The sequence below is a fragment of the Mobula hypostoma genome, chromosome 12, assembly GCF_963921235.1.
Source record: "Mobula hypostoma chromosome 12, sMobHyp1.1, whole genome shotgun sequence".
NCBI lineage: Eukaryota > Metazoa > Chordata > Chondrichthyes > Myliobatiformes > Myliobatidae > Mobula > Mobula hypostoma.
In genome coordinates this window covers 51,078,589-51,092,973 of record NC_086108.1, presented here as the reverse complement: position 1 = coordinate 51,092,973, position 14,385 = coordinate 51,078,589, and the positions used below count along the sequence as shown (strand labels likewise).

The following is a 14,385-nucleotide window of genomic DNA, read 5'->3' as shown; positions in this document are numbered from 1 at the left end:
AAACTGCTCACGAAGCTCCAAGTGTAGTCTGACCAGTGCCTTAAAGTGTCAACATTACATTCTTACTTTTATAATCTAGTCCTCTAAATTAATCCTGGACTTATTTTCCATCTGGCATAGTTTGCATCTTGTTGTTTGATTGTTTGTGGTTTTTGTATTGCTATATTTACGCTCTATTCTTGGTTGGTGCGGCTGTAACGAAACCAAATTTCCCTCGGGATTAATAAAGTATATCTATCTATCTATCTAAGCTATACAAGATGTCCAGGTATAACCTACATAAGGCTATTTTAGGAATGAAGAAGAACAATTCTAAGTGTAGTTAGAAATTTGGTGACCCTGTGATTTCTGTCTTGAAGGCCGACATCAGAATATCTTTCAAGAGGGTGATATCGTTACAAGGTGTCATGCCTGATGGGTCAGAAAAAGCGGCCAAAAAGTTTCAAACTCAGCCGGCTCCATCATGGGCACTAATTTCCCAGCATTGAGGACATCTTCAAAAGTTGATGCCTCAAAAAGACTGCATCCATCATTGAGGATCCCCATCATCCAGGACATGTCCTCCTCTCATCGAAAAGGCACAGGAACCCAAAGATACACACTCAATATTTTGGGAACAGTTTCTTCCCCTCATTAAATTTCTGGATGCAAAGTGAACCCATGTACATCACGTCACTATTCCTTTTTCTTTATTTGCTCTCTTTTTGTGCTCCCTATTTAATTGTTACATATATTTTTTCTTATAATAGTTTTTTTATTATGTATTGTACTGTGCCGCTGCTGCAAAACAACAAATTTCATGACAATACTTGTGATATTAAACCTGATTCTGGCTGTAATAATAGGAGACTTGATAAGTAAGAGCATAGACAGGAATCCACATGGCCACAAATGAGTCTCCAGGATAGTATGTTGCCCTTTTGGGTCCCCAGGTCATTGTACACATTGGTACCAGCAGCAAAGGATGAAGCCTTGCAGGCTGAATATAGGAAGTTATACAGAAAAATAAAGCATGACCTCAAGGTCTGTAATCTCTGGATGACTCTTGTGTCACATGTTAGTAAGGGTAGGAATGCGTGGGTAGGGCAGATGAATGCATGGCTGTGGAGCTGCTGCAGGAGGGAAGGTTTGGGTTCTTGGACTATTGGGGCCTCTTCTGAATTGAAGGCTTTATAAGAGGAATCTGCAGGAGAACTCATTAGAAACCAGCCTAGCAGTGATTTCTAATCCAAAGCAGGGATGTGGCAGTTGGGCACACAGAGACAAATTTAAATGTTAAATCAATCGAGTTCAATAGACAAGGAGAAGACTGGGAATTAATATATTAAGTGACAGGTAAGGCAGAGGAACTCAAGTGATGGATTGGTACTTGGGACTGGGATATTACAGCCACAAGAGAAACATGGTTGAGGAAGGGGCAAGACTGGCAGCTCAGTGTTCCTGGATTTAGACGCCTTAAACATCATAAAGGTGGAGGTAAGGGGGTGGGTACTTGCATTTTTATTAGGGTGATGATCATGATGATCCTTAGAAGAGATATTCTTGGGGGATTACCTGTGAGACTATAGGGATGGAACTTAAAAATAAGAAGGAGATGATCACTTTGATCGGATTTTATTATACTTTACCCGATCGTCAATGGAAATTCGAGGAATAAATATGTAGAGACGTTGCAGATGCCAGTGATTATAGGGTTATAATAGTAGGTAGTTTCAACTTCCCTGATATTGACTGGAACTGTCATTGTGCAAGGGCTTGGATGAGATGGAATTTGCTAAATGGTTCCAGTAAAGTTTTCTCCAACTATATCAAGATGCTCCTATTAGTGAGGGGGAAGCACTTGATTGTAGGACTAGTGAAGATAATACTATTAATTTTAAAATAGTTGTGGAAAATGATCGGACTGGTCCACAGATTAAAATCCTAAATCTAACCCTACACAGGCTATCACCATCCATTTTCCTACATCCACGTGCCTATGTAAGAGCCTTGTAAATATGTCTATTGTCACCATCCCCAGTACTTTGTTCCAGGCACCCACCACTCTCCATGAGTTAAAAAAAAAAACTACTTTTGACATTTCCCCTAAACTTTCCTCCAGTCACCCATGTAAAAGCCAATATCACAGAGGTAAATGACTGTCAGACAGCAGGGTATCTCTCTGACAATGGTTTATCTCTGTAAAACTGGGCAAGTACAAAGCAGTTTGTTTGCTTCCTGATGGTGTGTTGCACACAATTCCATTGCCATTCCCAGTTAATAGTCTGCAAAAGTCTGTACTGATTCATAAGAATGAGGAACATATGAGGGGCTACCAAAAACCCCATAAAAAAGACAACAAAACAACAACTCTGAGCACAAAGTAAGGCAGCCATGTCTATTGCCAGCTTTCTTCTCTATTTGTTATTATCTGCAAGAAACTGTGCCACTTCAATTATCTGCTGAGCTAGTATTTATCATATCAGCAAAGATAATTCGGTAGCTAGCTATCTCTGCGTGATTATCAACTGGTGAAAGTATAAAATAAAATCAACTGAATGGTGCTATGTTGTTGTTAACTCTATTTACAGATGGACTTCTACCACCTGATGGAACCATTAGTCCAGATTTCTTGGGTGAATACCAGTTTCAAAATGGTGACCTTGTTGGACAGCATCCTTATGGCAGGTATGATTGGATGTTATGTGTGAAATTTATCGTGTAAGGAACATTTTTTGCAAACGAAAGACGTTTTCTGATTTCCCCCCAAGATACATCTGTGGCCGATTTCACATTTTTCTTCAGTCAGAAAATCACTTCATTCTCAATTAAACTAAATAGAAAAAATTGCTAAACCCTTGTTGTTAATCTGTCTGCTGGTATGATCAGGTTAACTGAGATAGCTACCTGTGGCTACTGCCAAATAATGATCTCTTTAAAGCATTAAATTGTTCAGATAGATTATTTTTAATACCATGGTTTCATGCCCCTACACCACCTCCCTCACTACCATCCAGGGCCCTAAACAGTCTTTCCAAGTGAAGTGACATTTTACCTGTGAGTCTGTTGGGTTAAATTACTGTGTTTAGTTCTCCCGGTGTAACCTCTTGTAAATTGGTTGAGACCCGACATAAATTGGGAGACCGCTTCTCCAAACAACTGTGTTCCGTCCACTAGAACAAGTGGGATCTCGCAGTGGCCACCAATTTTAATTCCACTTCCCATTCCCATTTTGATATGCCCATCCATGTCGTGATGGGGCCACACTTAGGTTGGAGGAACAGCACCTTATATTCTGTTTGGGTAGCCTCCAACTTGATGGCATGAACAGAGATTTCTCTAACTTCCGGTAATGCCCCCAATCCACCCCCCTCCCCACCTCATTTCCTTGCCCACCTCTGGTGCTCCTTCCCCCTTTTTCTTTCTTCTATGGCCTTCTGTCTCTTTCACCAATCAACTTCCCAGCTGTTGACGTCCATCCTTCCCCCTCCAGGTTTCACCTATCACCTGGTGGTTCTCTCTTTCTTTACCCCACCTTTTAACTCCTCAGCTTTTTTTTCCCCCAGTCCTGCCAAAGTGTTTCGGCCCGAAATGTCAACTACTTTTTTCCATAGATGCTGCCTGCTTCACTGAGTTCCTCCAGCATTTTGTGTGTATTGCTCGGATTTCCAGCATCTGCAGGTTTTCTTTTGTTTGTCATCATAACTTTAACTTTTTATTTTGGCATTTAATTCAGATTTCCAGGATTTAACTTTTTTAAATTTTTCATTGCTAATTTGCATGGTGAATTTTTATTTGTATGCAGTATATGATCGCATTGAGACCATAATGCATTATTTCAAGCATGATGAAAAGCAAGTTTTGTTTAATAAATAACTTGTTAATAATAATGCCAACTTTTCTTGGAAAAAAAATAATTAGATCAGTTCTTTTTGGTTCCTCTCAATGTTTGCTAGATGGAGCTTCTAGCAGCTAGCTTTAGAACTATATAATTGGATTATACATAATTTAAAGGGAAATTTCTTGGTTGAAATCTTTAGTTAACTTTCACCAAATATGCAGATTAAAGGGAAAAAAATACATAAAATTAGTTATTGGACTGCTATTTCTGTAAATGACCTAAAACTGGTATTTGTTAAATCTATGTAAAAATGTTATTTCAAGTGTAATAGTCAGGCCTTGGGTAATACATTAGATTTGTTATGAGAGCATACTGTAGTGGGATTTTAAAGAATTATATGTAACTGATGTACTTGACCTTGATAATTTTATTCAGTTCTAAGCTGTAGACCAGGGGTGGCCAACCTTTTACATTCCATGCATCAATTTTTTCATGCACGAGTTCTATATTAGCATATTTTTACAAGAATTGAATGGGGGTACAAGAGTTGTATGGCGCATCTGAACTCATGGGTGAAAAAATTGATGCATGGAATGTAAAAGGTTGGCCAGCCCTGCTGTAGACAGTAAATCTTTTGTGGAATTGGAGAAATAAGAAATATGCATTAAAATGCTGATGGTTAATTAATTAAATAGCTCTTTGTACTCACTCATGCAATATTAATAGTTAAATATGCTTTGATTTTTGGAAATGTATGTATACCTTATCAAAACTAAACCAGTTCAAGACAGACATGATTTTTTGAGACAAAGTAAATTGAAAGATAAATAATGCTGATGTGAAAGATGTGCGGTGTTTCAATCGAATAGTGAGCAGGCACAAGGAATGGAATAGCTTATCTCTGCTATTTTTTATATTCTGTTTAATTGCAAGGTTCAGAAAATAACAGCCAGCTGAACAGCAGCAACAGTAATATGTCCAAAAAATGTTATGTAACATGATTTTTTGATTCTAAAATGAATAACCAAATAACCATATAACAATTACAGCACGGAAACAGGCCATCTCAGCCCTTCTAGTCCGTGCCGAACTCTTACTCTCACCTAGTCCCACCAACCTGCACTCAGCCCATAACCCTCCATTCCTTTCCTGTCCATATAGCTATCCAATTTAACTTTAAATGACAACATCAAACCTGCTTCAACCACTTCTGCTGGAAGCCTGTTCCACACAGCTACCACTCTCTGAGTAAAGAAGTTCCCCCTCATGATACCCCTAAACTTTTGCCCTTTAACTCTCAACTCATGTCCTCTTGTTTGAATCTCCCCTATCCTCAATGGAAAAAAGCCTATCCACATTACTCTATCTATCCCCTCATAATTTTAAATACCTCTATCAAGTCCCCCCTCAACCTTCTACACTCCAAAGAATAAAGACCCGACTGATTCAACCTTTCTCTGTAACTTAGGAGATGAAACCCAGGTAACATTCCAGTAAATCTCCTCTGTACTCTCTCAATTTTGTTGACATCTTTCCTATAATTTGGTGACCAGAACCGTACACAATACTCCAAATTTGGCCCTACCAATGTCTTCTACAATTTCAGCATTACATCCCAACTCCTATACTCAATGCTGTGATATATAAAGGCCAGCATACTGAAAGCTTTCTTCGCCACCCTATCCACATGAGAATAACCTTTTAAAGTTTCTGGGTTTATTAGTAAAATATATTTAAAGGAATGCTGCTGGGGCTGAGTTAACTGGTCTTTTTGAAGTAGAAGTGGCAGTACTGGTGATTAACAGGAGCAGTATGTTGGTACAATTATTCTACCTGCACAATTCAGCAAGAATTCCTGATGCAATGTTTCATCGTAACCCTTGCTGGAAAGCATGTGCTTATTGACACTGGGCAACTGGAAAGCTAAGGAAATTCGAAAATCAGCGCAATCTTTGGAGTTTGCCAATTTTATGGGATAACTTCACATTAAAAATGGAGAGAAATCTCAAGGGAAAGTAATCTTACCAAAGTCTTGAGTTTTTTTTATATCAAAGTCCTTCATCCCCGGATGATTATTTCTACATTTATTAAATACTCTGAGATAACTTGGGCTACCAACTCAGACAAGGCTCTGTGGAAAACAGTTAAGGAAAAATACTATCAGATCATAGCCATTTGGTGGTATAGTGGCATCAGCACTGGACTTTGAGGGAGTTCGAATCCGAACTAGAAACTCGGCCTCATAAAGTAACAGTCAAATGCTACGGGAACAGCAAAAATCCCGCCCAATGAACCACAAGGCATTTTAAGTCAGAACAAATGGCTGTAGGTTGAACAACATTTTTGTAATAACAGTAATTGTTTTCCTGTTACATATGCATAGAACAAGAACGACAATGGAATCAGAATCAGGTTTAATATCTCTGGCATATGTCATAAAATTTGTTTTTTTAGTGGCAGTAGTACATTACAATACAGAATAAAAAACTATAAATTATAATTTATATATATTTTAAATGTCATGGGAAAAATAGTGAGGTAGTGTTCCTGGATTCATTGACCATTCAGAAATCTGATGGCGAAAGGGAAGAAGTTATTCCTGAAATGTTGAATGTATGTATTCAGGCTCCTGTGCCACCACTTTGATGGTAGCAATAAGAAGAGGGCATACCCTGGATGATGGGAGTTCTTAATGATGGATGCCACCTTTTTGAGGTATTGCCCTTTGAAGATGCCCTTCGTGCTGGGGAGGCTAATGCCCATGATGGAGGTGGCTGAGCTTACAACTTTCTGCAGCTTTTTCCAATCCTGTGCAGTGGCCCTTCTATACCAGACAGTGATGCAAGCAGTTAAAATGCTTTCCATGGTATATCTAGAGAAATTTGCGAGGGTCATTGGTAACATACCAAGTCTCCACAAACTCCTAATGATATATAGCCACTGTCATGCCTTCTTTGTAATTGCATCAATATATTGGGCCCAGGACAGATCTTTAGAGGTTGATACTCAGGAATTTGAAACTGTTCACCCTTTCCACTGCTGATCACTTGATGGGGACTGTTCCCTTGGTGTGTGTTTCCTTGGCTTACCCTTCCTGAAGCACAGGATCAACAGCAAAAATGATGAAACAATGTACAGGGAGGAGGTCAAACACCTAGAGAGCTGGTGCAGGGATAACAACTTGATGCTTAATGTCACCAAAACCAAGGAGATGATCGTCGATTTCAGACGGTCTCAGCCTGAGCACACACCCCTCAGCATCAGCGGCTCCAGTGAAGAGAGTGGAAAACATCAAGTTCCTTGGGGTGCAGATCTCGGACAATCTCACCTGGTCCAGGAACACCACTGGGATTGTGAAACGGGCCCAGCAGAGATTGCACTTTCTGAGGAAGCTTAAACAAGCATCACTTCCCACTAACATCTTAACTACATTCTACAGAGGCGTGGTTGAGAGTGTACTGACCTTTTGCATCACAACCGGGTACTCCAGCTGCAGTGCTGTCGACAGAAAAGCCTTGCAGAGGGTGGTTAGGGGAGCAGAGAAGGTTATTGGGGTCTCCCTACCTTCTGTCCAAGACCCCTTTCAGAGTCGATGCCTCCAGAAGACACGGTACATCATTAAAGACCCCTCACACCCTCTCCATGAACTGTTTGTTCTTCTGCCATCAGGCAAACATTACAGGAGCATCAGAACTAAAACCACAAGGCTACTAAACAGCTTCCTCCCACAGGCAGTCAGACTGCTAAATAGCTGCTCTACCTGACTCTGCTTTGGACACTTTTAACTTGCACTGGACACTTACAACTTGATTTTAACTGACATGTGACTGTTGCATTTTACTATTTATTGTTATGTTTATTATTTAGTGTTGCGTTTGTTATGTTACGATTGCACTGCTCCTGAGAAACGCTGTCTCATTCTGCTCTGCAGAGCTGATATATGGTTAGAATGACAATAACGGTTTTTGATTTGATTTGATTTGATTGATGTTGTGTGCAAAGTTGTTGTTGTGACACCACTCAACCAGCTGATCTGTCTTGCTCCGCCATGCCTCCTCACCACCATCTGAAATTCCACCGACTGTAGTTGTGTCGTTGGCAAACTTATAGATGCCATTTAGTTGTGGGTATAGCAAGGGTAGAGTAGAGGGCTAAGCATGAACTCTTGAGATGCACCAGCGAGGAGGAGGTGTTATTTCCGATCCACACAGACTGTGGCCTCCCAGTGAGGAAACCAAAGATCCAGTTGTAGATGGAAGTACAGAGACCCAGGTTTTGGAGTTTGTTAATTAGAACTGGGGGTATAACTGTGTTGAATGCTGAGTTGTAATCAGTAAACAGTTGCCTAATTAAGATATAACTATTGTCCAAGTGATTTAAAGTCCGTGCAGAGCCAGTGACATTGTATCCACTGGAAGCCTATTTTAGCAATACTAATGGAGTAGTGTTATGAAACATTTTTACTGAGTCATAGGGTGGCGGGGTGAAAATGTATCTCTACCAAGTGAGTGTAAGATGCTCCTTTCCTCCGCTAGACTGCAGGTCGCCCTTAGGTAAGTTGTGGCACCTGCTTAGCTCCCTTCAATCAGTGTCACTTGAAGCTATGAGAGTGGGGGTGGATAGTCGTATGAGCAGCCTGTGCATATCACAAATCCTGGTTATCCAATCGCTGACGCCAGGCAGACGGCCTCTGAAGAGAATTGTTGGTGGCTGAGGTTACCTGGCTTGTAAAGGCTCTGCCCAGAAAAAGGCAATGGCAAACCACTTCTATAGAAAAATTTACTAAAAACAAACCATGATTACCCATGTCATACAACATGGCACATGATAATGATTGAGTCATGTTAGTAATGCTACATGCTGGGCAACCTACAGTGTGGGATATTGGATGACCTCGCAGAGGTGGAAGATGTGCATTCGAAAGCCTGTGCAATAAGAAAGCTCCTTTCGCACTTAGGAGGTGCTATTGATTTACCACACTGTCAATTGGCTACATGCACACTTGCTATATTCTCACAAGTGATCCAATATGGTTCACATCCAGCTGGCAAGTTCAGCACTCGGAAATCTTCATTACCTTGCAGGATCATTAACTGAGTTTGGAATGGTGCTATCTGTGTGGAATTTGTACATTCACCTTGTGAGCACATGGTTTTCCTGGTTGCTCCAGCTCCTTTCACATCCAGAAATGTTTGTCATGGACACCGTAAATAGCAATTAATGTGTATGTGATTGGTTGAATCTGGGGGGAATTGATGGGAAGATAAAGAGAATAAAAAGGAATTAATATAAGTGGTTATTTAATAGCCAGCATGGACTTGGTGTGTTGAAAGGCCCGTTTCCATGCAGTGTGAATGATGAAAAAGCATTGGCATAACATTTTAACCAAATGCTTCTAATATGATTTTTAAAGGAGTCTGTAAGGCAAAGGTTAATTAGTTAATTTGCATAAGACTGGTGTTATGTGTCTTGAATCAGAATTAAGCACTACCTGTGCAAAATTATGTGATTGGATGATGTAGATTTAATCATAACTTGAAATAGTTTCTTTACTCTTTTCCATTAAAATGGATATTTTGTTTTTTTCCTGTTTTAAAGTAGCCTTAATTAGTATAGAAACATTGAAATTGGGTTACTGATTAATTGCTAAATTTCTGGACACATTTCCAGACACCTGGATCATCATTCATCCTGCAAAATTTAATCTTATTGTAGCAGCTGGAAATTAAAATTTTCAGTAATTAAGTAAACTTAGAAAGAGAAGTTTGTACTGTTAGACTGACCATTGATTATTAATAAAAAGAAGCTCAATCTGCTTCACCAATGCACTTGGTGGAAGAATATCTACCTTAGCCTGATCAAATGTCTTACTGAAATCCATTTAAACCACTTGTACTGCTCTACCCTCTACTCTATTAACTCGTCAGAATTTCAATCCAACTGGTCAGACAGGATCTGACATTGACAAATCTACACAGGCTGTCTCTGAGGAAATCCTTCAGTTCCACATGATCATTAATCTAGTCTCTCAGCATTTTCTGCAATAATTTCCCTGCAGCTGATGTTAGGCTCATTGGTCTAAAATTATCAGACTTCTCTTGCTTCCCTTGAAAAGGTTATCACATTTGTTGTCCTCCAGTCAGCAGAAACCTTCCATGTAGTTAGCAAGAATCTAAATATCCCAATTAAAGCCCCAGCAATATCATCTTTAGTTCCTTATACCCATTATATGTTTACCTTTGTCATCTAATCTGACCTTCAGTTGCCTTCAATTACATAATGGTACTGGATTAGCAATAACAAGACATGTTCTGCCTGGACCTGCCAGTATGGCCATTGAATTATCCAGCTCCCTTCCATTTACCTTTCATCCACACACTCCTCCCACTGGTTCCCCTCCCCTTCTACTCACCCTGCCCTCCCCATCCCCTCTACGCTGCACCTTCCTCTCCTATTTAGTTTACATCATCTTCAACCCTTTGTTACTTGTCACTGCCAGTTATCTTCTCCCAACCTGATATTATTCGCACTCTCGATTCCCACATCAGCATGTCAATCTTCCCCTCCCACCCCCCCCCACCCCTTAGATCCACCTGTCATATTCCAGCTCTTGCTTCATCCCTTCCTACCACCTTTCTATACTGGCCACCTTCCCTTTTTTATTTAGTCTAGATGAAGGATTTTGACTCGAATTGTTGACTATCCATTTTCCTCCATATCCACTGAGTTCTTCTCTGGTAGCTTGTATGTTTCGCCAGATTGTAGCACCTATGGACCCCTGTGTATCCTCAATTACCTTCGACGTCCTGTGTTCCTTGAACTTGGCACTTCTGGCTTTTTCCCTTGTGGGAACATATTGGCCCTGAGCTCTTGCTATTTCGCTTTTGTATGCTTCCTCCACTTTTGAAGTACCTTAACATGGAAGCCCTCAATCTCAATACAGCATAATTATGCTTTTCCAGAAACAAGGCATTTTTGTAGCTCTAATGCAGCTTAAAAACAGGTATGTAAAGTGCTTATTAGACATGAAATTCAAAGCCAGATAATTAATTCAACAGATTTTTAAAATTGTATGAAATTATGCAATTAATGAAATGTGCAAAATATTATTAATGGTGATGTGCCTTTTTTTTTGGCAAATTAAGGACACTTGATACTACAGCCACATAAACAAAATGTTGGAGAAACTCAGCAGGTCAGGGAGAATGTGTGGAATGAACAAACAGCAATTTGGGGTGAGACCCTTCTTCAGGACTGGAAAGAAAGGGGGAAGACACCAGAATAAAATGGTGAGGGGTGGGTGAGGAAGAAGGATTGCTAAGTGATAGATGAAGCCAGGTCGGTGGGTAAGGTAAAGGACTGGAGATGAAGGAATCTATAATAGGAGAGGAGAGTGGACCATAGGAGAAAGGGAAGGAGGAGGGGCACGATGATAGACAGTGAGAAGAGATAAGAAGCTAGAGTGTGGAATAGAAGAAGAGGGGAGGGTGAGGGTTTTTTTTTTTACTACTGGAAAGAGAAGTCATTATTCATGCCATCAGGTTGGAGGCTATCCAGACAGAATATAAAGTGTTGCTTCTCCACCCTGAGGTGTCCTCATCGTGGCACAAGAGGAGGCCATGGACCAACATGTTGGGATGGGAATGGGAATTAAAATATTAAGCCATCAAGAAGTTCTGCTGTTGGCGGTTAGAATGGAGGTTCTTGATGAAGCATCCCCCAATTCATGGTGGGTCTCATAAATGGAGCGGAGGCAGCGCTGGGAGTGTACCTGGAATGGCTGTTTGTGGGCCTGAAGGGAGGTGAGGGAGGAGGTGAATGACAGGTGTAGCACTTTGGCCACTTGCTAGGATAAGTGCTTGGAGAGAGATAGTGGGGAGGGACGAATGGACAAGGGATCACTGAGGGAGCTATTCATACAGAATGTGTGATACAACAGCCAATTTTTAAAGAAATTGAAACAATTTAAAGAGAGTAAAATCAAGCAAACTTTAAAATTGTGAAGAGTTTTATCCTCTACATTGTAGAAGAACAGTTGCATTTAATTTGTGGCTTGTTCCTGTTAGGCTGATGACAGATTAAATTTTGAATAAAAATTGAAATGATAAAATTATACCCATTTCACTCATTGCATTATTTTTTACAATGTTTGTACAAACATCAACGAAAATAATGGCTAATTTTGAATTCCATTACATTCCAAGTTTCAGCTTTTATTTCTTTCATTACTTTCCCAGTGGGTCAGAAGTTTACATATACTTTGTTAGTATTTGGTAGCATTGCCTTTAAATTGTTTAACTTGGGCCAAACACCCCGGATGGCCCTCCACAAGCCCCCCACAGCACGCCGCCGGAACCCCACTCCAGCCCTCCGGACAGAACCGGTGCAACCGAGTCAGGCCCGTAGGCCTCCTTGCTCGCACACACTTTCAGTTCTGCCCACAAATTTTCTATCGGATTGAGGTCAGAAAATGATGTCAAGTCTGGTTCATCCTTGGGAGCAATTTCCAAACGCCTGAAGTTACCACGTTCATCTGTACAAACAACAGTACGCAAGTATAAACACCATGGGACCACGCAGCCGTCATACCGCTCAGGAAGGAGAGTCTCCCAGAGATGAACGTACTTTGGCACAAAAAGTGCAAATCAATCCCAGAACAACAGCAAAGGACCTTGTGAAGATGCAGGAGGAAACAGGCAGACAAGTATCTATATCCACAATAAAACGAGTCCTGTATCGACATAACCTGAAAGGCTGCTCAGCAAGGAAGAAGCCACTGCTCCAAAACTGGCATAAATAAGCCAGACGGAACTTGACAGACCAGTCTTTGTTTTGTTTTGTTCTTTTTTTGTTTTTTTTTAAGTTTAGGGGCTTTTCTGCTTAAAAATTCTTTTTCATGTTCAATTATTAAGCGATTGGGAGGCTTAAGTTACACATCTTACTCAGAATTTGTGTCTGTATACATTAACCGTTATTAATGTGATCCAGATCTCTTTGTATCATTATTATGTTTATTAATTGAAAACTTAATAAAAAGATTGAAGAAAGAAAGAAAAAGGCCAGACTACATGGGGACATGGGGACAAAGATCTTACTTTTTGGGGAAATGTCCTCTGGTCTGATGAAACAAAAATTGAACTGTTTGGCCATAATGACCATCGTTATGTTGGGAGGAAGAAGGGTGAGGCTTGCAAGCCGAAGAACACCATCCCAACCGTGAAGCATGGGGGTAGCAGCATCATGTTGTGGGGGTGCTTTGCTGCAGGAGGGACTGGTGCACTTCACAAAATAGATGGCATCATGAGGAAGGAAAATTATGTGGATATATTGAAGCAACATCTCAAGACATCAGCCAAGAAGTTAAAGCTCGGTTGCAAATGGGTCTTCCAAATGGACAATGATGCCAAGCATACCTCCAAAGTTGTGGCAAAATTGCTTAAGGGCAACAAAGTCAAGGTATTGGAGGGGCCATCACACAGCCCTGACCTCAAACCTGACTCAGCCACACCAGCCCTGACCGGAGGACTGGAACAAAACTCCAGCAACCCACCGCGAGAAGCCTGTGGAAGGCCACCCAAAATGCTCGACCCAAGCCAGACAACTTCTTTCTTTTTAAATCTTTTTATTGAGTAAGTATACAAAAAAGGTAAGCCATATAAACATTAATACAATGTTAAAGTATAATAAAATTCCAAAAGATAACAATACCAAAAAGAAAATACTACAAACAATGTAATTTAAGCATAAGAAACCAAGATAACATAATAGTATACTAGATTTTATATATATCAATGGAAAAAAAAGAAAAAAAAAACCCCAAAAAAAACCCACCGTGCAACTAACTAAAAGCAAAGCAAAGCAATGGGCTAACTTGAAACCAAACAGAGTTAAACTTAAAATCACGTCCTCAATCCCGACCTCCATTAAAACAGTGAAAAAAAAACAAGAAGGGTAAATATTACATTAAATGAAAATATCGAATAAAAGGTCCCCAAATCTGTTCAAATTTAAATGAAGAATCATAAAGGTTACTTCTAATTTTCTCCAGATTCAAACATAAAATCGTCTGAGAAAACCAAAAAAAGGTAGTTGGAGCATTAAGCTCTTTCCAATGTTGTAAAATACATCTTTTCGCCATTAAAGTAAGAAATGCAATCATTCTACGGGCTGAAGGGGAAAGATTACTAGAAATTTTAGGTAGTCCAAAGATAGCAGTAATAGGGTGAGGAGAGATATCTATATTTAATACCTTAGAAATAATATTGAAAATATCTCTCCAAAAAGTTTCCAAAGTAGGGCAAGACCAAAACATATGAGTTAAAGAGGCTATCTGCCCCGAACATCTATCACAGAAAGGATTAATATGCGAGTAAAAACGCGCTAACTTATCTTTGGACATATGTACATTCCAAGTTTAAGTAGTACATTACATACATGTCTTTAATGTATTTTTGATTTTTAATCCATGTAAGAAAGATACTGTTATAATAATTATGGAGGATTTCAATATGCAGGAAGACTGGGAAAATCAAGTTGGTGCTGGATCGCAAGAGAAGGAATTTGTA

The 14,385-nt window shown here is 39.9% G+C and overlaps 1 protein-coding gene across 2 annotated transcripts in view; it reads left to right on the top strand.

The window, feature by feature from the left end:
- The window catches only part of kifap3a (kinesin-associated protein 3a), a 250,021-nt gene that overhangs the window by 192,936 nt on the left and 42,700 nt on the right, over positions 1 to 14,385 (top strand). For both annotated transcript variants that reach the window (XM_063064071.1, XM_063064072.1), the window contains one exon: positions 2,571 to 2,667. In XM_063064071.1, coding sequence (XP_062920141.1) covers positions 2,571 to 2,667 — 97 coding nt within the window. The remainder of the gene's footprint in view (positions 1 to 2,570; positions 2,668 to 14,385) is intronic.